Source organism: Coloeus monedula (assembly GCF_965178545.1).
Source record: "Coloeus monedula genome assembly, chromosome: 6".
In the NCBI taxonomy this organism is placed as follows: domain Eukaryota; kingdom Metazoa; phylum Chordata; class Aves; order Passeriformes; family Corvidae; genus Coloeus; species Coloeus monedula.
Genome location: NC_138786.1, coordinates 59,982,598 through 60,007,189, shown reverse-complemented (window position 1 = coordinate 60,007,189; position 24,592 = coordinate 59,982,598). Strand labels below are relative to the sequence as shown.

The 24,592-nt window shown below is 49.4% G+C and overlaps 1 protein-coding gene across 1 annotated transcript in view; it reads left to right on the top strand.

The window, feature by feature from the left end:
- Positions 1-24,592, top strand: part of DAAM1 (dishevelled associated activator of morphogenesis 1) — a 90,296-nt gene that overhangs the window by 39,605 nt on the left and 26,099 nt on the right. Inside the window, exons 4-8 of the mRNA XM_082283855.1 lie at positions 11,414-11,503; positions 20,480-20,551; positions 21,805-21,899; positions 23,649-23,982; positions 24,420-24,530. Coding sequence (XP_082139981.1) covers positions 11,414-11,503; positions 20,480-20,551; positions 21,805-21,899; positions 23,649-23,982; positions 24,420-24,530 — 702 coding nt within the window. The remainder of the gene's footprint in view (positions 1-11,413; positions 11,504-20,479; positions 20,552-21,804; positions 21,900-23,648; positions 23,983-24,419; positions 24,531-24,592) is intronic.

Below are 24,592 nucleotides of genomic sequence, written 5' to 3'. Positions count from 1 at the left end.
AGATATCTTTGGGGACATTGCAGCAGTCGGCTTGGTCACTGGGATGGACAGTCCTCCCACGGACACAAACCACAGAGTGGGATCCATGCTCCACAGATCCCAGCCTGCTGCTCCTATTGAAGGGCGAAGTCCCTTTCTCTTTGGAGCCATCCTGCAAAATATTCCCTGAGCTTTGTGTGTTTTTAAATGTGCCTGTTGATCTGAGGCAGGAAACATCCGTAGCATGAGAAATTGGTGATTGTGCCAGCAGCAGAGAATGAGGGCCTGAGATGCAGAGGGACATGGAGCAGCTGTGACTCCAAGGTCAGCTAAAGGCTTGGGCTTCTCTCCCGGTGTCTGTTTTTTTAGCCTGTTTTGTGTTAGATGGACACTTTGGATTTTAATTAGGATAGGTAAATAGAATAGATAAATAGTTAGGGGTTTATTCTGTTTTTCACTTAGTTGTATTAGAAAAAACAGGGAAATGGGATTTTTTTTTTTTTTTTTTTTGGCCTGGGCACAAATTTCAGCAATAAGAAATGCCTGATCTTCATCCCAGACTGTGCAGGGATGATGCTCCCTGTTCCAGCCAGCCATATGCAGCAGGCAGGGGCTTTTCCCTGGCTTAGGGCAGATGCAGATGTTGTTGCTGTGGTCAATGACTGATCACTGCTTCCTCCCAGAGGAACCTTTTCCCTTTCTCTCCCTCTCCCCCAGCCTGGTCTGAATGGGTTTTGTTGGAGCATTGTTGGGATGTCGCTCAAGCGGGCACCGGCCCTCTCTGAAAGGCTTTTCTTTGTCCGTGGTCCTGCCGGGGCTCCGGCCAGGCTCAGCCACCCAGGGAGGAGCAGGTGCTGGCAGAGAGGCACAAACAAAAGCAGAGTATTTCAGCAAGATTTACTGATTTGCAGCTCCTTTGGCTGGGACAATGCTTTATGATTTTGTGCAGTTTTCCATACATCAACACCGCTATGTCCGGCCAGCTGGGGTCGGCAGTGTTTGCTTCCTGAGCCTCGTGCAGAGGTGTGGTACCTGCTAGCCAGCATCCATCAGATTTAAGGAGTTTCAGGAGCCATCAGTCCTCCCGTAGGACACATCAGGAGGATCACTGATCACTGTGCCCCAGCGAGGAGGAAATCTGGGGTTGCACGAACTGCCTGCGAACCAAGAGAACAAAGCTGTGCCATCTGCCACAGCTTCTTTCAAGAGGCTCCTGCGTATCCAGGCTAACAATGCAGCATTTCTTCAAAGGCTGAAATCTTGCTTGCACGCTCAGAGAAAGCACTTGCAAAGCTCCACATAATGGCGCCATATGGTAGATCTTGCCATAACAATCCTCTCTATTTTCCGCCAGCAACTAGACTTTCCACCAGATGGGTAAATGACTGATGTCCTTTATATCTGCTTAACACTCCTTGTCACTGCGAGGTTTGTAATGAAACGCTCTGTGTGTGGTGGTGTGCATCATCCTGGCAGGATGTGCACTGGGCAGGGGGCTGGGATGGCTTGGTTTGGAGAGGGTAGGAGGAGCCCCAGCATGACCCAGGACTCCTGGCTGTCTCTCTTCTCAGTGGGGTGGGTCACAGTGGCATCTCCATCCCTGCAGAATGAGAGTGATGCTCCAGTGACTCCTCAGATAGCTTAGATGCTCAGAGGAGCTGCTGAGTCTGGTGGGGCTTTGCTTGCCCCTGGAGCACAAGATGCTGCCTCTCCCTGATCCCACACCCTGCTCCCAGCCTGCATCCCTGCTGGTGGAGGGATGGGTTCAGAGGGGATGCTGCCCCAGACATTCCTCAACACTTGTCTTCCCCAGGCTTTGAGGAAATTCCATTTACTGCTCCTGATGGGGCTTCTCAGCCTTTTCACTTCTGACTTAGTTATGCAGAAGAAATTAGAGCAACCTCCATCCAGCCCTGCGTCCCGCCTGTGATGTGCAGCAGCCCGTTTTTAGCCCATGAAACCAGAGCAGGTAACCTTCTCTGGGTCCCTCTGCCCAGATTCCAGCAGCTGACAAGTTTTTTGGGTTTTGGGGAGGTGAGTGGCTGTGCAGCATCCCCAGCCCCCCGGACTCAGGATTGGGTGCAGGCCTTTGCTCATGGATGTTGCCTGAGTCTTCCCCTCACATGGAAGGCGGCTGTATCCCATCCCTGCTGCTTTATGAAGTAGTGGAAACTTGTGAGTCTGAGGAACAATAAAAAGGTCTCTGGCAGCTTATAAGATTTATCACAGCATTTGTTTTTGCTGTACTTGGGGCAACTAATGCATTTCATCCAAGCTGCTCTCTGGATGCTGTCAGGAGATAGTTAGGAGATAGTATCCCCTGTCACAGACATTAAATCTGTTGCCTTTGCAATGCTTCATGGTGGTCAGTGGGTCTGTGGCTCATGATGTGCAGTGCTGGGGTAGGATGCCTCATGCATAACTGTCCCTTGGAGCTGTGCCTTCCCTTCCTCTTGGCATGCTGGGATGATGGCTATTTTATGTACTGCTTGAACAGGGAGTATATAAACGTGAGGAGAAATGGTGGTGTGATCAGCGTGAGCGCTGTTGTGTGTCAATAACTGCTCCGGGTTGGGAACTCACTGCTAGTGATATCCAGTTGTACTTAGGAACTTCAGTAATGTGCTTTTCCCCCTGGTTTCTAATCCAATAAGGAGAAAGTATGAGGTTTTCGGCTTTGCAAAACAACACGGCTTTTAAGTAACAGCTGAGGGATCAGCTGCAAAGCCAAGCTTTGCATTTCATGCTTGCAGGTCAGCTGTCGTATTTTGCTGCCTGGTCCTTCCAGCATTAAGGACTTCAGGATTTTGAGAACCACTGAATGGTGACCAGAGCCATTTCCCCTATATCTGCAAAGAAATGCATGTGGTTGGTATCTGGAAAAAATTACAATTGCAGCAGCCCTTGTGTCCTGGGCAAGCCACCCCTTTCTGCAGAGTCAAGCCAGAGCCAGATGCTCAGCATGGAACTCCTGGCCCTATCCCACTGCTGTCTCCCAAAACTGATCTCTCTTGGCTTATGAATCACTTTTAAGAAGGAAAACCAAATAATTGGTAATACCTGCTTTTAAATTCTCTCCGCAGGGATCCATGTGCCATACAGACACCAGGCTGCCCAGGTTCAGTTTTTCAGATTGAACAATCTGGACCTGCCAGGCTCTCATCCCAGCCCAGCGCTCACGGCGCTTGTTTTCATCACCTCGTGTTGTTAACACCCTCCCAGATAATCTCTAAAATGTACCTTTTGATAAGTAAGCATCTGATAGAGAAGTCACACACCTACTCAGTCAGGAAATAAGGGTTTTCTGCCTACGTGTGTTCCCTGGACCTGAATGAACCAATCCAGAGGAACGCTGTATTTCAGCTGAAACAGTCCTGTAATTACAGTATCTGTTACTGCTACAAACCAGCGTGGGGGCTTGCCCAAAAAACAGGCTGCTCCCAACCCCTGATTTTACAAAGGAGCCATGTTACAGCACAATGTGAATCTCAGCTGAGGGCAGAGAGCACATAAGGAACCCCTTTGTTTCCAGGAGAAGTACAGGTGAAGTGGAAAAATCGTATGGTCTACCTGCTAAATGCTTTCCACTTTGCACTTCGTAAAAGAGGAGGCCACATCCCTGGGAGATGCCTGGGCAGCTCACTCAGCAATGCATGGGTGACCTTAATTGGGGCATTTAGGTTTTTGGCTTGCACTTGCTCCAAGTGTTTCTGGCACAGGTCACCATGGAGGGTACCAGTCTCTTTGGATGGGGAGCCTGCTCCAACAGCAGTGTTCTTGCTGACTGCTCAGTGGTTGGGTGGTGTTGCTGGGGCTGTGAGCAGGACTGAGCAGCAGATGAGTTGTACTTTATCACCATCCTCAGCTGGAAGCATTCCTGCTGGGAATAGCCTGTGCCTGCCTTGTATCCATTTGCAGATACACATGGAAGCTGTCTGTACTGCTGTAGTATCTCTTGTTGGCAGAGTCTGGGTGTTCCTCAGCGTGGGAACATCACCAAGGTCAGCTTTTGGCAGCCAGGGCTTTCACAGCCCTGCCAGGAGGATCCTGCCTGAGTGCCCAGTGATCCTAATTCCCATGAACTCCAGTGTTCAAATCAATACCTTTATTTACAAGGATCAGCTTCCCTTTCCCAACCACACCCAACATCTATAATCCAGTCTGATGCCTGCTTGCACATGACATCTTGCTGGGTGTCAGACCCTGAAATCCCAGAAATCCCAGAATGGTTTGGGTTGGAAGGGATGTTAAAGATCATCTCATTCCAGCCCCCCTGCCATGGACAGGGACACCTTCCACCAGATCAGGTTGCTCTAAGTCTCACCCATCCTTGGTCAGAAGTAAGCTCCTCTCGGGATGACTCTGCTTTGCACCTGAGTCAAGTTCTTAGAAATGCTTTTAGGATGCCAGGTGTGACTAAAGCCAGGCCTGTGGGGGATGAGGACTTGTCCCACCCAGGAGTCCATTTCCATCCTCTGTTGCTCAATCAGCATCAGGCTATAGCTGGCTTCTGCTTACCGTGGCTGCATCCTTTAGGTCCCACAACCAGAGTGGTACCTCTTGGGAAACTTTCAGGTTCAAGTTGGTGTGGGGCTTTGTAGCCTCTAATTCCATCCAGCCCCTTTTTGAAACCCTTCCCAGAGCATTTTCTGGGGAAACCTTGGCACGGTTTAGCCCCAGACCAACCACCCACAGTGTTCCTACCTGAGCATCCCTGCCCGGCAGGGGACATCTGAAGCCACACTTGACCTGTTGGCTTGATTTCCAGCTTGAGCAGCTCCCTGGGATGCCAGCAGCAGAAGCAGTGTAAAATCTGACTGAAAAGGGAGCTGCTGCTGCTTTGGTTCTGTAAAGAGCTGAGAGGTCCATATCTGAAGCCTTACTTATTTGCCAGCTCTATGCTTTATTATGGTAGGAGGTGCACCCACCAAAGGACAGCCATCCCCAGCTCTGGTTGATTAGATTGAATCCATTTGAGCTGTCACAGTAGCAGATAATAGGCTGATACATGTTTTGGTGGCTTTTTCAGGGTGTGTGTACAATTGTGTGGAAAAAGTGCGCTGGTGATGCACCTGCAGGGCTTCTAGATCTGAGAGTGCTCTGCAGGGTGAAGCGGTGTAGATCAATAACTCAGGCTGGAAAAGGATCCTGGGTTAATTAAAATGGGAGAAAGGTTTTCCAGATGAGGTCAGTGAAAAGGTCACAGGAGGCCGAGCTCAATAAATAACATTAAAAAAAAAAGTGTATGTAAGGTTATAGATATATAGAGATATGAAGATAAAAAAGAAGGAGAAACTAAGTGGATACCTCTCTTAAAATACACTGGTACTAAAATATGAGCAGCTTTGAAACCTTCAGCCTATTAAAATAATTAATTGAATTAAAATATTATAGCATTACATGCTGTCTGCCTCAGTTAGGTGTTTGAACTGATGGGAACATGAATCAGCTGCAGCTGGAGTTTATTGAAGGGCTAAATCAGCTGTTGATGGCCATAATCTTTCCTGCAGAAGAAGGAAGGAATATATATTTTATTTATGTTTGTCCAGTGTGTTCAGGTCAATAACTGAGCAGGGTGGATTGGGGTCTTTTTGAGTCCAGAACGAAAAATTCATTGTGGGAGGAGGTTAACTAGGCATAAGCACTTTGAAGTGTTATTCCTTGTTGCTGCTACTCATTCCCTTGCTGTGAGCAATTTCCTTTATTCAGGAAATTCATTACCTGATAAAGGAAAAATGAATAATAATCTTTTATCTGTTATGCTTATTCATTAAGAAATATGAATAGTTGATTTTTGTTCATGTTCTGTAATTGCAGCTGCAAGTCGTCATGGAGAAATTCAAAATACACAGTGATAATATTAGAGGGGGTTGGCTTGTCTGACGTGTTGTTTTTAAGCTCCCAGGGTACTGTAGCTGAAAAGAAGTGTGCTGGGGAGTAGGCATTTTTATTAGTGATAATAAAAACAAAGGACTTTTTAAAAAAACCCCTGAGATAAATCTGCATACGCTGAGAATTGTAGTTGCCTAAATAAAGCTGCAGCTAGAGGAGCTCCTCCTGCGGCTCAGGGTGCGTGTGGAGGCGGGTGGTTGTAATAGCCACAAATAAGGATTAATATGTCTCTTTTTTTCCAAGAAAACAGCTTAAAAAGAAAATAATGAGCTGAGTAAGGTGTGTTCTGAGGCAGGGGTTTGCTGAAGGCAGCAGGGCCGGCAGTGGAAGTGGCAGCTGCTGCTCTGGCTGCGCAGGCAGCGCCGGCCGGCAGCGGAAAAACATGAGATGAGGAATGGGGGGAAAAATGCTGATTGCCATTTCCCCTGACACCACAGCGTTCTGGGATAAATCAAATTGATGAACTTGGAGAAGAATGCCTGGAAGAGAGTGAAAAAGCGATATGACCCCTGAGAAAGGAAGGCGGTGCAGGCTTCAACAGGCCATTATTTATTGACTTTTTAATTCCCATGCTGAACCCCTTAATGCCAAATGTTGCCAAAAAGTTTACACTTTGCTTTTTCCTTCTATTTTTAAAAACATTTTTGGAACAGTCTTGGATCTCTCATGCTTCGTTTGATGATGCAAGAGATCTCATCTTTACATGCTGTAGCCTCGCTTACAGAAGTTTCTAAACTCTCTGAATCCATCCATGAGGAGTAAATTAATCTGCTCTTAATTATGTTGGTCATTTATTGATCCAGTGATGTCTTCCTGTGTCTTCCTGTACATGTATATATATATATATATATACACACACAGGTGTGTATATGTAAACCCAGGGAGAGAGAAGCTGTGGCTGCCCCATCCCTGGAAGTGTTCAAAGCCAGGTTGGATGGGGCTTGGAGCAGCCTGGTCTAGTGGGTGACATCCGTGCTCATGGTGAATGGGTTGAAACTAGCTGATCTTTATGGTCCTGCCCAAAACAAGCTTTTCTATCTCTCTGTAAACATATATATGTATGTACATACAAACCCAGCACAAACCAGCAGATTTTAAATAATCAGTTTTTCAGTTGTGGCAGTGGGTGGCCCCCAGTGTCCTCCATGTACTACTCTTACACAGTTTATCAGGCAGAAAGGTGCATTGGACTTAAAGGCTTTTCATCTTTTTTTCCTACAACCTCTAAGGATATTTTGGGGTTGCAGACCCCTCTATAGGGAGTTGTCCATTATTTAATCTCTACTCCCAACCTGCTTCTTGCAGAATGTTTGGTGGCCTGGGGGACCTGTGGGTTGTAGGGGAAAAACCCATGCTGGTCACGCTGGGGTCTTGTGGACATGGGTGGGCAGCACATGGGCTCACCCAGCTCCAGGAGCCCATCCTGGAGGTCATTCCTGAAGTCAAAAAGATTTGCAGCGTCCTGCTGTGTCCAGGCTGCTGCCCCCATTAAAGCCTGTGGCTTCCATCTGTGGAAGATGCTCATTGAAACATGGCATGAGTGAAGTCGCAGGGAGGGGAGTTTACACTGAGGACCATGCTGTAAGTCTGGGGCTGCACTTGATGCTGTTCCTGCTGGGAGGGTCAAACATTTCTTCCAGTGGCTTTTTGGCTTGGTCTGGCTTTGCCTTCAGGAGGTGGTAGGAGACAGCGGTGGCTACCAGCCAGAGAGGTGGTGGCATCTTCCTCCTTGGAGATACTCAAAAAGCCATCTGTACAAGGCCCTGGGCAATGGCTCTGGTGGCCCTCTTTGACCAGGGCCTTGATTGACCAGAGGGCTCCTCATACCATTGAGTTGCCTGCTCGGGGAGGTGCAGGCCATGGGAGCATCTATTCCTGAGTGCTGCTGTGTGTCCTCCAAGGGAAAGGTATGGACCACTTGTTTGGCCCATGGGACTGTGCTCAGCATGTGCTGAGCTGCACGGTTCTTAGGCAGCTTTAGGAGAATGCTGTGAGATCTCACCTGCAATAGGGCTCGTGCCATGCTCAGAGAGAGGGGGCGAGGTTTGCTTGGCTGGAATGGAGAGCTGTCAGCAGAGCAAATGGCACGGAAGTGTTGTACCTCCTAGAAATAGCAAAATACACACTGAGAATCAAAGCTTCCCTATGAGGTTTTTTTCTAAAACCATATTCAAATGAAGATTTAATGTGGAAACATGTTTCCTGATGTAAAGGTGAATAGTTTAGCTGTACGGGATAAATATTTAAGAGTAGCATATCTCTTTCCAGTAAAAACACTCTGGGCAGAGACTTCCTTTTGGTAGTAAAATGAGGCTGCTATTTTATGTGCCACTGACCTGATTCCAAAAACAGTATTAGAAATAGTGAAGTTGGCAGATGCTGACATGGGAGGCAGCCAGATGGAAGGGGCAGAGCTGTGAAAGGTGAGGCTGAAGTGAGGGGTGAGGGCTGTGGGGCTGATGGACACCGACTCACCAGTTGTCTTCTCACTCTTCAGCAGCTGCCAGCATTGCATGCTGTGGTGGGAGTGTGTGGATTGCAAATGGCCCATAAAATGAATTGCCAGTTAGCATCACCTAATTATCAAGCTCGTGATTATTAATTGAAGGCCCATATGGGTGTGAGTTTCTGCACGGCTTCTCTGCTGCGCTGCTGACTCCGGTGGGTTGTTAAAGGCTTTGTGGGAGCTGCATTTCTGCAGTGGGCTATGAGGCCCCAGAAAACAGATGTTGTTCCTTTCTTGATCTATGGGAGTTGGAAAGGGCAGTTTCTGAGCAGCCTGCACTGAGATACACATCAGTGAGCCTAAGCAAAGGGCTGGAGCTGGCTACAGGAATCCCCATACACGTAAAAACCAGCAAAGGCCTGACTCTCCACAGCTGAGTCACTGTTACGGCTCCGAATAACAGTCGTTAGTCACTCTTTGATTATGAGGATTTTCATATTCACTGGGTGCCACATAGTATTTATTTAAACACCTCTCCCAAGCATCCTGCAAGATATCATTAGGTAGGTGTTGTTGAGTGATGAAGGGCTGTGATGACTGAATGTGCTAGAGCTGGGGCACAATGAAATGTGCTGTGTGAGACTCAGAAGTGTTTCTGCACCTTTTTTGGATGTGTTTGCACGTTGTCGTGTGCCAGCACCTAATGTGTTCTTCTGCTTTGTCCCTTCTTGCTCCCGCTTAGGCTTCAGCTCGGTTTAGATTTTTTTCTCTTGGTTAATAAGTCTTCACATTTGCACAAGTTGTCTTTTTAGGGTAGGGTATTTTGAAAGTTTCAGTAAATATTTTTCTAAGGACCTAAGTGCAGATGTGTGTGGCTGGTGCTTTCATGCCTGATTATCAGATTCACTTGGCCAGAAAGTGGGGTCACAGTGGAAGCATTTTTCTGTGCTCTCTCAGACCCTCACCACGGAGGTAAATATTCATCAAGAGACCCTTGTCCTCCCCCACACTCCGAGATTTATTTTTCCAGTGAGCTGAATTTCAACCAGGTCCCTGTGTAGGTGTCATCCTGTTGGGCACCTTTAGAAGTTCAAAAAAGTGTTCAAGGCCAGCTTGTATGGGACCCCGAGCAACCTGGTCTAGTGGGTGGGGGGGGATGTTGGAACTAGATGATCTTTAAGGTCTCTCCCAACCCAAACCATTCTGTGATTTCTGTGAACTGGGGCTGAGGCAGAGCTTGGATATTTGACTGGCTCATAGCCGGAGGAGACAACGGTGAAGTGCAGTTTTGATTTTGAGGCATGGAAGGGTGACGAGACTTGCCCAAGGCTGGGGTGGAGGTTGGTTGCTTGAAGTGGACCTCTAACCTCCCAAATTGTAAGGACATGGGAATGCTGGAGAATGGCACTTGTTGGGAGAAGTCCCCGGCCCGGGTTCTCCTCTGTGGGTGCAGGAGGATGAGATGTGTCTCGCACTGGGCTCAGGCTTTCTCAGTCCTCTCTTTTTCCCCAGTCTCTGTTGCAGCAGCATAGTTCTTTCTGTTGTTAGGGTGTCTTCCAGGCCTGCTTCCAGAACTCCATCAGCATGAGCTCTGTGCAGCACAGTGGTTTGAAGATTTAGGGTAAAATCTGGGAAGAGGCAAAGCCTCCGCCATGAATATGTAATAGAAAAAGCTCCACAACACCTTTCCTTTTGAGGAGTAATTTCATCAAGAAGGGAAATCAATACCTGCAGTGGATAGATAAGCCTTTCTGAGATACTTGGCACTGCCAGCAGCCCTCTGTCAATGGTTGTTGTGCTGGAGGGCTCCTGGGTTTGGGTTACAAGATAGCTGAAGGCTCCCTTCCTTGGCTATTGGGTGCAATATGAGCTTGAATTAGATCTGATGAATTTCTTGGTTGCCTGTGGGCTTGCTCATGCAGGCATCCATCTTTTGCCAGGCGCATCTTGTTCAGCCTTCCCCAAATGTGGTTTTGATTGGGGTACAGGAGCTGCCAGCTTTAGCTGATTCATTGTTCAGGCAGGGAAGCTTTAACAGGTCTCCATATGGGGTTTTTTTAGTTGCTGGAATTAAGTGTGTAATTTTTAATTGGATCCTCTTACTTAAATCCACTGTCTATGTGGGATGAGTTGGCTGGAGGCCATAGCAGGGCTTTCCTGTGACCTTCTGCATCCTCTCCAGTGTCTCACTGCTGCCCCAAAACCCTTCCAGCATGAGGATTGTCATCAGTGGTTTTAAGAGACACCCATGGTTCTAAGATCAATGTTGGCTTTAGCAACAAGCCTCCCAGCCCTGCCTGAATGTTTTATTTAGTTCCCTCATAAAAGCTTTGACCTACATCTAGCACCAGGAAGCGATGAGGCTTTGATAATACTCGGGCATCCCGGCGGAGGGCACGCTGCTAACCGAGCTTCCGAGTCGAAAATGGATGTGTACTTTAAAACATCAGATAAACCAATAAAAGCTTCAGTCAGTAAACAGCTTTATCTCTACCAGGCAGTACGTGATCCAGTTTTGATGGAGAGGATGTACCTCTTCGTGAACTGTAGGTATTAGGAAAAGAGCTTTCTATTTTTAGCTGTAGGAAAACAAAGCAAAAGCCAGAACACCTACAGTTTTTGTTGATATGAGGGTGTCAGCAGTGGAAATGGGCTGGACCACTCAGGGTGAAGTGCTCCAGTGAAGCAACAATGATAAAAAAGAAAGGTCCTGTTTGAAATTTTCTTTGCTGTGTGTGTCTTAGATGAGGTTGTTCACCTGAAGCTCTCAGTGTGAGTCTTGTGTGCAGCTGTGATGGCTTTGTGGGTGTCCTTTCCAAAACACTTACAGCCTTTAAAAGCAATGGAGGAGATGTCTGGGAGGGACAAGGCAGGGAATTTGGCAGCCCAGAGTCAAGGGAGGTCAGCAAGAGCAGGATGAGAAGTGGTGTCATTGCCCTGACAAATCAAGAGTCCCGGGGTGATGCTGCGGGGTCGCTGCTGCACTGTGGTGTGGCCCCACATTGATTTACACTGCTTGTCTGGGGGGTTGTGTCTGTGCCATCACCCATTTGTGTACTCACATTGCATGTTTTGTGTTTCTTTTCCCCTTTCCAGGATGAACTTGACCTCACGGACAAGCACAGAGAGGCCATGTTTGCGCTGCCGGCGGAGAAGAAGTGGCAGATCTACTGCAGCAAGAAAAAAGTAAGAGACTCTCTAAGTGCTGAGCCTCTTCCCTCTCATGCACGGTGGGGAGGAGATGGGGAGAAGGGCACAGATCTCTTGGGATGCCAAGTGGTATTTGGGGTGTCACAGAAATGTATCTGTTCCTGCAGTGACTCTCTGGGAAAACAAGGTCTTTGGTCTCCAGCCCATTCAGGCTGTAGGGGGTGTCCCCACAACCCTCATGGGTGTCCCCAATCCCATTCTCATCCCTGCCAGCACATCAGGGCGACATGGAACTCTGTGGGCACTGAGGTTTGGCCTTGCAGGGGCAAGGGGCTGCTCCCCATCTCCTTAGATCCCCACCCAGTACCTAAAGGAGGCTTATAAAATACACGAGGACAGATTTTATAAAGGAGCTGCTGCAGTAGGACAAGGGGTAATAATGATTTTAAACTGGAAGTTTATTTAGGTTAGATAAAGGAAGAATATGTTTACAATGAGGATGTTGAAACACTGGCACAAATTGCCTGAAGAAGCTGTGGATGCCCCCATACCTGGAAGTGTTCAAGGTCAGGTTGGATGGGGCTTGGAGCAACCTGGTCTGGTGGAAGGTGCCCTGCTGAGAGCAGGGGCATTGGAACCAGTTGGTCTTTAAGGTCCCTGCCAACCCAAACTATTCTAGGGTTCTGTAATTCTGCTCCCAAATTTGCCACTGTGCCCCTCACCTGGCTGCAGGGGGTGGCAGTCACTGGCCTCACTTGAAGGGCACTCGCTCTTGTTTGATGCCTCTTTTCTCCTGCTGTAGCAATGGCACCAGATTTTCCATCTGCATTTTAGGCCAAGAGCAGGCTTACCTTGCTCATGTAGGATTAAGTTTTAAGCCTCTCATAAATACCTCTGAAATCCCTGTATTATTGTTAGACAGAGGCCTGCCATGCCCGAGATTTAAATCGGAGGGGAGAAGGGATGTTAACAAATTACAGGCACTGGTCTGGATCAACAAGAGAATGGGCAGGGGATGCTCGCCTGTCACTGCCTGGTGGATAAAGCAGAGCCTTGTCCTGGTGTGTCTGGATAATGGGAGAGTTAAATCAAGCAAAGCTGTGTAATTATTATTGTGAGTGGAGATTACGTGCTATCTAATCTCCAGAGGAAGGGTTTAGATGGAGCTGATGGTGGCTCTTTCCCTTTCCAGAACCTCCTTGCTCTCATGTTTTTTTTAAAGGCTGTGCTGTGAAACTCCTTGCTCACTGGGGGTGTTGAAGGAAGGAGCCACAGAAGTGCCTGTGGCATCCTTAGAGGTTCTGGGAGCAGGCGTCCATCCGAGGCTGGATCCTAGCTGCTGGTCTCCTCTGGTCCGCATTCCTCTGGCTGTTCCCAGTCACTCCTTCCCTACTTGTGATACCATCACAGTGAGCTGCAGAACATAGGTGCCACTGCTTGCTCTGATGGAGATGTGCTGGTGGAGACAAATTATTTTCTCCTGTTTTTAAATTAAAAATGAGCGAGACCATATCAATGAAGGCTCCAGCCACGGAGGAAGTCAGGAATTACATGGGCTGGAGAACATGTCTCTGTGCCCAGCAGGCTCTAGGCTGTCCTGCCCTGTGTGGTGATGACTGGTGAGCAGCAGAAAGACAGGTGGATATCCTGGCAGCTCGTAGCAAATCTTACTTGTGCTCCCATGTTCTCATGAGGCCAGATCACCTACATGGTAGCCTGGCATCGAGGAGAGGTGCTGGACTTCTCCAGCTGAGAGCAGTGTCTGCTTTTGGGACAGGGCAGCAGAGCTGGGGACAGGACAGTGGTCCTACCTCACTGCCTTGGCTGCACTCTGAGTGGCGGCGATTCGGGAAGTGCAGGATGTGCCCAAACCCTGTGTTTAATGACAAGTTGTTGCTTGAGATGCTTGTAACGTTTCACCTGGTGGGTCCCAGGGGGCTGGCAAAGGTGGGCATCAGTCTCAGGCAGCTGCCTGACTTACCACCGATCCAAAATTGTCGCCTGAGCAGTTTTTGCTCTTTCCTCTGCTGCCAGTTTTGGCTGGCGCTCCTCCTGTGCTGTCGGTGTCATCCACCACACTCAGCTCCCCAGAGCACATCCCAGATGTCGCATGTTTTATATATTCCCATGATGGGCAAGATTTTGTAAAAGGGAGCCAAAACTGAGACATGTTTTGCTGGGTTGTCCTGGAGAGAGACCTGACAGCACCTGGCCTTGGCAGTGCCTGTTGAGAGGAAACAGGGGAAATCCAGCTATTCCCCAGGCATGTTTCTTTCCCTGGAATATTTCCCCATGGCCTGCAGCCCTGTATCCTGGTTTCTCTGCCCTGCTAGCAGCTGGTTTTATCCCAGCCCACAGGACTGGCTTGGCAAGGTGGAGGCTTTGTCCTCCTTGATTCTCCATCCATGGAGACAGCAGGTTTGATCCCAGTGTTGACTCTGCTGGGACCAGGGGGTTGCACTGCATGAATTCCTCGTGGTCCCACTCCACCTGCATCACCCTGTGTCGCTCAGGGGGCAGAGAGACAAAAAGCATCTCGTGGTGGGGCTGGTGAGTTCCGTCAGCAGCAGCCTGAGCAGGAACTGAAGCCTGCACTAAATGCAGCACCCGTGCAGTGCTCGGGGCAGGAGAGAGATTTAAAGATTATTGGAGAGACCTTCTTTGAAGTCATCAGCCCCTCTACAGCTGGGATAAAGCAGGGAAATGCAAAGGCGGAGATGCATTAACAGCAGGGTGAAATCTGCTTTTAGAAGTGGTATTTCTGGACGATGACTCGTTTCATACCTCATCCCAAAATATTTCGCTCCCTGCTGGCCCCGCTCTCCAGGAGAGGATATTGCTCGGAAGCACGGGGAGGAAGCAGGAGGGTTTCCAGATTTGCTGTTTCTTTGGCTGTGGGTTTGCCTCTGTGGAAGAGGGTGACTCAGGATGGCCTTTTTCCAGAGGCCACGCTCCAGAGGGAGTTAATGATTAACCCTTCATGCTTAGTCTGCAGGACCTTTCTAACCGCAGGAGATTTGGCTCCTGACAGCCCGTGTGTGTCATGTCAAGCTGTTAAAGCAGCTCAAAGGGTGGTTTTTATGAGCCTCAAAATATGGGTGGGTACAGGGTGTTCGGGCAGATGCTCAGAATAAATAACCAGGTAGGAGGGATGGGTAGTGAAAACCAGCTCGCGTGAACACAGGGTCTGGCTCTGCCCCTCTCCCTTTGGTTCCAGCTGAGCAGTTCTGAAGCTGGAGTATAGGAAAAATGTCCTGCAGGGATGCCAAGTGATGCTGAGCTCTGTAAGCTTGTGTTGAAAACCCAGTGGCATCACTAACCCTGGGTGCATCACTCTGAGCAGCGTGAAGCAAAGCTTGTATCTAAAATTTCCTCAGGGTCAGATAAAAAGCCAGGATCCCTTCGCATTAGGAAAAGGCCACAGTGGTGATTTTTCAGGGGAGGATGGGGAAATGTGTGATAAATAGGGAAATGAGTGATGTCTCTCCAATAATCCTCTATTTCCCAGCCAGACAGCCTCTTTCCCCTCCAACTGCGCCTTCCACCCACTCCCTCCAGAGAGCTTCGCCTTCCAGCTCACGCTTCCACTTGTCCTGCTCAGTCCTGCAGCTCCTTTGTGGGGTTTGTGTTCCATTCCCTTCATTTAAAAAATGTCAGTTCCCCATATTTTTGCTGCAGTAGCAGAACTAAGAGCACAAGCTGACAAAGATGGCATGCAGGGGAGGGGAGGATAAAATAGCTCAGCGTTTTGCCATGCTCCAGGGTCACCTGGGATGGATGAGAAGGATTTCATGGCCTCTGAGCATCCAGATATACCTGCTGTTATTGCAGCAGCAGTTGAAATACCATCTCAGGTGTCATTTGCTCAGGCTGACCGAGAGAAACTGGCTGTTTGCATGGCTGGGGGTGTTTTTCACTGGGAAATGTTTATAGTTTTTATCTTTCAAGGTAATTCCCTTTTTAGTTCCAATCACAACACACTTTTGTTTAAGCAAGGTTTTTCTCGCTCTCCAGCCAAAAAATGCATCTGTTAGCAATCTTTTTGGATTTTAAAGCGAAGCTTTTCAAACAATGAACCAGCTGACTATGAAAGGCATCTGGTCATGCTATATTTGCTTATGGGGAGCATAATTTTTAAACCCTGGGAAAAGCGTACGAGGGCATGTGTGTATTTGTGGAGAGAGGGTATAGGAAGTGTTAGCATATGGAAAACCAGAGCGGGCTGGGCTGGGCTGGTTCAGACCCTGAGATCCCAGCTTGGGGAGAGTCTGATGAAATTCCAGCCCTTTGCAGCATGGCTCCCTGGGAAGCAGCTTTAGTTGAATGATTTAGGTGCTGTTCCAGGGGTACCTGGAGGAATGAGGGAGCCCTGGAGGGCTGTGGTGAGTCCAAACCTTGGCCAGCACACACCTGGCAAAGGCTGGGCCATGCTGGTGGAGCTGGGCTGGATTTAAACATCTCATGCAGGCTGCAGACCCCTTGACTTTAAAACCCATCCATGCCAGAGTTTGCTTCCTCTCTGACCTTGCAAACAGCATCCAGGTGGATCATCCAGAGCAGTCAGGGAGGGAGGGATTGCCCAAATGCAATGGGCTGCCAGCTGCTGTGAGCTTTCCCTTGCTCTGCTGTTATGGAGCAGCAAAGAGGGGCGGGGAACACTGTGCAAAATAAAAGTTGTGTCAGGACAATGTGTAAAAATGAAGGGAGTGTTTCTATTTTTGCAGCAGGTACCAACTGATGAGGGTTTTTTTAGCCCCTTGCTGTGACTTCCCCGGAGCAAAGTTCTCCTGGGGCAGACTAACCTTGCAGGTAGTGCCAAGAGGGAGGTGAACCATCAAAATCATAGAATTGTTAAGGTTGGAAAGACCTCTAAGATCATTGAATCCAGCCATTAACCCAGTACTGCCATATTCACCCTTAAACCATGGCCCCAAGTGCCACATCAATACCTTTTTGGACACTTTAGGGATGGTGATTCCACCACTTCCCTGGGCAACCTCTTCCAGTTCCTCACCACATTTTCAGTGAATAATTTTTTCAAAATATCCAACCTAAGCCTCCCCTGGCACAACCTGAGGCCATTTCCTTTTGTCCTATCACGTGTTACCTTGGAGAAAAGCCATGGATGTTGTCACTGAAGGGCTCTCTAGGGCTTTCGTGGAGCTGGCTGCTGTGAGCCAAGCCTTTCCTTCCAACCTCGTAGGATGTAGCTTGGTGTGTTGGACATCAGATGAATGGGGAACTCAGCCAGCCACCATCAATTATCCCAAAGCAGCTCCAGATCCAGTTATCCCAAAGCACCACCATGGGCTGTGAGCGTAGGGAAGCAGGCTGCTGGATCAGATGTGACATTACCTGCAGGCTGAGGATCTCAAAGATGTTGCCAGAAGCTTTTTTAGGAAGCAAAGCAGGTGTGACAAAGCCCTGAGGCGCATCACAGGTGTCTTTCTCCCCACCACCATGGGGACATGCTGTGAGGTTGCAGTGCTCCCTCCCAGCAGCTGCATTCCTGCGGGTCAGAGCGGCAGGAGATGCATCTTCCAGGCGCAAATAGGTTGAGGCCAGCCTTGAAATTGCTTTGAGCCATCACTGGCTGAGGCCCCACTTCCTCTGTCCAGTGGTCATTGGGAAGAGAAGGAAGTCTGGCTGTGGGAGCTGCTGACGCTCCAAGGGGGAGGCACGAAGGCCGTGGAAGTGTCAGCCTTGTAACCACGACATGACAGGGCTGGGGAGCGTGAAATCTCCCTGGGAAGAGCAAAGGGATGGCTGGAGCTGGCAGATTGGTGACCTTCACTTGGGAAAGCTCCTGTTAATGAGGCATCTTGAGCGGGCACTGCTTTCCCTATGGTGCTGAGGAGGGGATGGAGCTTGTTTATTGGATTCACATCACAGCACCCCCTGCCCCTGCCACCGTGGAACAAAACAGTGGAGCGGCAGCATCCATCAGCCCCATGCACAGAACTTAGGGTGAAGGCACAGCAGAGCCTGTGACAGGAGAGGGTGACATGGTGACACCACAGCCGTAGCTGATGGGATTTGTGTTTTTGCCAGGTCCCTGGAAAGAAGAAGTAGGTGGGGAGAGCAGGTGGAGCAAAGCAGGGGATGGAGCAAGGTTTGCCCTTGGCTGTGCAACTTTGGTATGTCCTAAGTTTTGCAGCAGAGCATGTGCATGGTGGCACATCAGGGCCTGGAGGACAGTGAGGGATGTTGATGCAAATGTTGTAGAAGAGAAAGGACCTCTTCCCTGCAGTGTGCAATTAAAGCCATCAGTGCGTCTCTAACAGAGCAGCTCAGTCTGGGCTCCAGCAGGGTTCAGATAAGCCCTCACTTCTGTGCTGCTTGAGAGCACGCACAGCAAAGACTCAGCCCAGAGAATTAGAAACTGGGAGATGTTCAATGATGCAGTGGAGCATCCTGGAGATACTCACGTTGGAGGTACTCAGCTCTGTGTCTGGGTCCTGAAGGCAGGCTGCAAAACCCACATCCCCAAAACCCACCGTGGGTGCTGGGACAACATCTTACACATTCACCCTTTCAAACCCTGATGCCAGAGAGGTTCCTCCCTCCTCCTGGCACTGAGCAGAGCCTTGTGACTCACTTCCCTCCGGGCTGTCGTTTTGTCAGGAGATTTCTTTACCACCAGGAATACACCAAAGGACACTTATCAGTGTGCTGTAGACCATTAGCCCCAGTAATTACCACTGAGCAACATCCTGCAGCGAGCTGAGGGAAGCCCGTGCCCTGATCTTTGCCTGCTTTATTGTGCAGTCCCCCTTTGCTGCTTTCTGACGAGCCTGCCCAGCTGCTCATCGGAATTAATGAGGTTCTGCTGCACTTAATTGAGAGTGCTTTCTAAATTGGGGGTTTCAGGGAGGAAATGCAAGAGCCCGAGGGAGCCCAGCAAAGGGAAATATTTATAATGCAGCGCGTTAATTATAAATGAGCAGTTTAGCCAATTTTGTTGTTCAGCCTCCCCTTGGCCCCCCAGAGACCTTTATTTGCTCCACTGCTTCTTTTCAACCCTAAACGAGCAGCAGGTCCAGATCCCTGCCTGCCTCACAGGTGTTCACAGAACATGGGAAGGTCCTGGGATGTGGGATGACCCAGCCCTCCTGCCTTCCCTCCCCATTCCTCAGCACAGATCTCACTCCCTGCCCAGGTCTCCTGGCTGGGCACATCTGGACACCTCTTGGTGCTGTGCTGTGGTGGGGACCTTGCCACCCTTCCCAGCTGGTGTCTCTGTTGGGACCACTGGTGGGAAAGAGATGGTCCTTATAAGAGGGGTGGTGGGGAAGACCTTCACTGATTCCTCCAGGAGGTGACAGGGCCACCCATGTTCAAGGCACCCATGAGTGTCCCAGCTCTGCTGTCCCCTGGAGTACATTTGCATGCCGGACTCTGCAGTGGGGCAGGAAAGCTGGGAAAATCAGAATGCCCACAAGCTTTGTGCTGAGCCTTCTCCTGGCAGGGCGTGAGGCAGCTTGGAGGAGGGGGTTGGCACAGGTGCACAGGGCCCAGCTGAGGACCTGAAAGACTCAGTGGCCATGTCAGACAGACTTGACTCTGAGCAGACAGGTGGCCTGAGCCTCAGCCCAGCTGCTTGGCACCTCTGAGCGGTTGTGGGGTCAGGAGGAGTGTTAAAGCGAAGGGCAGAGGTTTCCAGGCCTCTTGTTGCTCTCAGACTTGTTTTGTTCCTACCCTGGAGCCAGGCACAGCGAAAGGAAGGGTCAGGTCTGCAGGCTCAGGCTGTGCTGCCCAGGGGTGAACTGAATCTCATCCAAATTACCTGTCCTTGACTCCGCGTGTCCTCGTCTTGGCGCGCTGCAGCTTGGGAAGTTTGGATGCACAAATGTTTCCCACATTTGCCTCTTGAGCCACGGTAAATATTTGGGACTCTGCTCCTCGGGCTCGCTGAAATCAGCTGCAGTTGTCTGCATGCACAGATGTGGGGGCAGAGAGGAGGTTGTCCAGCTCCCACCATCGTTGGTGTTTGTGGTGTAAGATGAGGTTTACAAACATCTCTTAAAGCTAGGGAAGGGGCAGAGCTGTGCATCAAGTCAGGCTGTGATCAGAAGATGGTTACTGATGGAAAATGTCTGGGATTTGTACAGTATTTGTTGACTCTAGCCTAGACCTGTGTGGCATTTCTGCTGTGAAATCCTCTTCTTCTTTTGATGTATATGTTTTTTAGGAAAATAAAGTGGGGGAAAAGGTTAATTATTAAGTATTCCCTCAAATTCTGCCTACTTACTCCACGCAGCCCCTGGGAATGTGCAGCATTAGTTATCTGAGCTGGGCTCAGAGGTCCTTCAATCATGTCCTACAAGAACAAGGTAGAACCTGAAAACCCCTCATGGGCCCCAACAGATGCAGGGCATCGTAGACCAGTATGGCCAAACAAGGCTCTGCATCATTCAGTGTCATAGATCATGGGCCCAGGGGTGACATCCTTTAAGAGGCAACATTGCCAGATGCATGTTCCCTTCTAGTGACTTATGAAGTCCCCAGAGGAATTGTCTGTTATGCCTGGAGTCTCTCTTAGGATGTTGATATGTTGATAAGTCATGGTTCTGCTCCAGGAGTGCAGCCTAGATCATGTCACATTTAAACACTCTTCATTGCTTGTAAACATTTTCCCCCCCAAGCATATTCAAGGCTGTGCAGCCAAAGCTTCAAGGACACTGAAACAAGAGAGATTTGGATGTAAAATTTCAGTGTGGTTTCTTGGAAGCTGGTAATCACAAGACTGATGCAGTATCAGTGGGGCAGTGTTTGGTCACAGGCAGGTGGTGTAATTGTATTTAAAGTATGGCAGTTCAGTAAAACAGGTAATGTTCCCATAGCTGGAGCTTTCAGGGCTGAGCTCAGAATGTAGAAAGTCACACTTCGATTAATATAAAGTAATGCAAGAGCTCAGAGGCGCTTCAGAAGCGGTTGGTCATGAAGGGCAGGGGATGTTAATACTATTTCTACTAATCTTCTGGTTTTGTTTCTCTTTCTTATCCCCTTCAGGACCAGGAAGAAAATAAAGGAGCCACCAGCTGGCCAGAGTTCTACATCGATCAGCTGAATTCAATGGCTGCTGTGAGTATTCCCCCAGTGCTCTGGTGCCTGTGAACCCCGTGTGGGGCAGCAGCACAGTGGGGACAGTCTGTCAGCGTTGTTGTGCCTGAGAGGGTGGCAGGTGTTAACAGAGGCAGTCTCATCTGTTAGACTAACAGGTGCAAAGTGGAGATGTTCCTACGGGATCTGGGGCGTTTCATACCATCACAGAACCATGGATGGCATTTGGGTTGGAAGGGACCTTAAAGAACATCCAGTTCCACCCCCCTGCTGTGGGCAGGGACACCTTCCACCAGACCAGGTTGCTCCAAGCCCCATCCAGCCTGGCCTTGAACACTTGCAGGGATGGGGCAGAGGGATGAGCAGGGGCTGTGAGCCAGGAGGGAGTGTGCTGCTTCCCTCTGGGAGTGCAGGAACACCCAGTGCTGGCCATGGGCTGCCAGCCAGGCAGAGCCCTGAGCCTGAGCAGAGCTTGTGATCAAAGCCTGCCAGATGCCTGGAGGGTGGCTTTGATCTCCCTGACGTGCTGCTGAAGAGGAGCTGGGTTAAATGCTGGGGTCAGCACAGCTCCTCTTGTCTCCTGGACCCTTTCTCTCTGCTTTGGATTAGCCTCAGCTGGTGCTGGCAGAGCTCACCCTGACACCTCTGGGGGCCCAGCGCTGTCGGGTGGTGCAGGAACCACTTGGGGGTTGCTTTTGCTGTAGCTGTACCCCATGCATGCCCAGAGAGCAGGCAGCCCTCCTGACCTGGTGCAGGAGTCAAATCCCAGCCTCAGCTGGAGAGCAAAGCACAGTGTGGGAGATGCATTCTGTGCACACAGCCACTGTCCCCAACCCAGATGCACACTGGTGGCTTGCACTGGGAGACTTGAGAATGACAGGGTTAGCTGTTCACCATCCCCATGGCCTGCTCTGGATGCTCTCCAATAGCTCAGTGTCTTTTTTGGATGTCTTTTTTATATTGTGGTGCCCCAAAACTGCCCCCAGGACTCAAGGTGAGGCCACACCAGTGCAGAGCAGAGCAGGAGTTGTGTGGGGGCTTGGAGACAGTGGCCTCATCCCCCTGTCCCCAGTCCAGGCTGTCTCCTTGCAGACCACAGAGAGGTTTTCCTCACTGCTCTGTTTCCCAAGTCCTGTGATTGCTGTAAGGATTCCAGACTTCCAGGATGGATTTAGGATCCCCATGGCTTGGCACGGTGGGCGGTGGGCACTGACACTCCTCGGGCACACGTTCTGCAGGGAAATCTTCTGACTTCTGCCTTCCTCCTTTCACAGAGAAAATCACTGATCGCCTTGGAAAAAGAAGATGAGGAGGAGAGAAATAAAACAATCGAAAGTTTGAAGACTGCACTGCGGACAAAACCAATGAGGCAATTCCCTTCCCTTTCCTGGCTTTATTGCTGTGGTTGTGGCTTTGGATTTGAGTTCTCTGGCAGAGCAGGGGGTTAAATAGAAATGTAAATGGGAGCTGTACAGGGTGAGGAAGGCCAGGACTCTGAGGCACGAATTGCTTTTTTTTTGTTTCACCAACTGCTTTTTTTGTGTCCCATTTTGTCATTTTGTTCCTTTTTCTTGGTCCTTTTAGTGACCAAGAGCCACCAGGACTTTCCTGTCTGTTTAGACAAATCAGGCAGCTTCTTTATTTTTTCCAAATTTTCCTTTGTTCTTACTGGAACAGAAGGTAAGAATTCCTTACAGATTGATTTTTTTTCCCAAGAAAACGACAATTTTTATTGGTCAGCCAGGCCCTTTGTTTTAACTTTAGCTTGTCTTGCACTTTATAAGGGAATAAAGTCACATGAATCTTCAGGCTTTTATGAAATGAAAAGAACTTCTGATGGGGAGGATAAAGGAAGGCTGGGACTTCTTTCTGAATGTGTAGCTTTTCCTAATTTCGTTTTCTCTGGAGTCTGCATGCACACACTGAGATGCCTCAGGTTGACATCTTCTGATGGGAACATCTTCCAGTAGGAAATACCTGACCTGTTTTGGTTGTGGAAGAAACAAATTTGCTATTGCTTGCAAATACTTTTCCCTCTTCCACCTGTGGTGATGGTACTTGGTAAGAAATTCACAGGGTCGAGGATGAGCACCTGATTCCTGTGACACCTGGACCTTGTGGCTGGTGGCCATCCATGAAACGTTGCAAAGTCCTTGAAAACTGGGGTTTGAGTGTTTTTGGAGGGATGCAGCAGGCTCTGTAGAAAATTTTACCTGTTGGACCTATTTTTGCCCCCAGGGAGGTGAACACTTAACTTCGCTATTGACTTTGGCTGGAAGAAGAGCAGGCTTTGAAGCAGACAAAGCAGTTTTCCCCAAGCCTGCAATTAGCCCTTTTGTTGCTGCCCATCAGCATAGCTTGTTTCGAATTAAAATTATCCCAGTGCTGGGATGTTCTTGGCTCGTTTGCTTTCCGAGCCCGTGCCTTTTGCCAAACCAGAGGACACCCAGCCTGGATGGCACTGGGCACGGGGGCCCTAAAATGCCTCAGCAGTGTGCAGTGTTTTGTCTGCCTGCTCTGGTGAATCTGCCTGGGGCACTGCCCTGTGTTTGCTCTCTGCTTTCTGCTCAGTGGCATTGTAAGTCATCATAAAAATTAAAAATCCCTTAAAATTGGGGAAATGTGCCTAAAGGAGGAGAAGAGTGTGGATGGTGAGGCAGGAGAGGTAGCAGAAGGCAGAAAGGCTGACATTGAGGTGTCTGCAGCTGATGAGGGGGTGACTTAAGGGTCTGGGATCTTCTTCCAGTCAAAAACTGGTCTTGGGTGAGTGGGATTTAAGACTCAGGGTTGTATTTTTTGCAGTGTGACTGCAAACTTCCAATCTCCATCCCGGGACTTGTGTTGATGGCTGGATTACCTGGTCCTCTTCCAAATATCCTCACTCTGGACAACCTTGTGCAGATGACTCCTGGTTGCTTATGCTATCAGGCACCAGTTAAATTGATTTTTATAACCCCATCCCTGTGTCTGAGCCCAGGAGTTCTTCAGGCTTTCTGGTGTCCAAGAAACAGTATATAAGAAGGTTCTGGGTTTACATCAACAAACAAGTTAGGCCTGTTTGTGGGTAAGACAGTCTTTTAGCCTTCTGTTTTGAAGTTAAAACCCCTCTTCCTGGCAGGTTTGTGACCCGATTCATCGACTTGGATGGCTTATCGTGTATCCTCAACTTTCTGAAAAGCATGGACTATGAGACAGCAGAGTCTCGAATACATACCTCGCTCATTGGATGTATAAAAGCACTAATGAACAACTCCCTGGGCCGGGCCCACGTCCTGGCCCACCTGGAGAGCATTAACGTAATCGCTCAGAGTCTGAGCACGGAGAACATTAAGACAAAGGTGGCAGTGCTGGAAATCATGGGCGCCGTGTGCCTGGTTCCCGGGGGCCACAAAAAGGTACTGGAGGCGATGCTGCACTACCAGAAATACGCCAGCGAAAGGACTCGTTTTCAGGTGGGTGTGTCTCCACTCACCCCTCAGCCCCTGAAATTCAGCATTCCTGTCCCTTTCTCCCCCTGAATATCTAAATGGCTGCTTGCAAATGTTTTGTTATGGCTGCTTGCGAGTCCAGAAATCCGGAATTAGCCCAAAACCGTGTCTGATGAGATCTGCAGCCAAGCGAAGAGGGAGGAAACAGTTACTCAAGGCAACACCAACCAAAAAAAAACCAGCTTGCTTGTGCAGGGTCACTGGGATCACAGCTCTGCAAGGCTGCAGCATACCTTGGATGGGCTGATGTTAGCCCAAGTGGGTGCTGGGGTGGCCAGCAGCTGATGGTGCATCACCAGCTATGGGAGCATCATGAGGAGTTGTTCCTGCGTGTGTTCCCTGGCTGGTTTTGCAGCACTGGGGCTGTCACGGGGCTTTAACTGACACCGTGTGTTTGGCAGACGCTGATCAATGACTTGGACAAGAGCACGGGCCGGTACCGAGATGAAGTGAGCCTCAAGACAGCCATCATGTCCTTCATCAATGCCGTCCTGAGTCAGGGGGCAGGCGTGGTGAGCGCTGGGGCTCTGGGAGAGGGAGGCCTTGGGGTGTGTTTGGGGTGCTCTTATTTCAG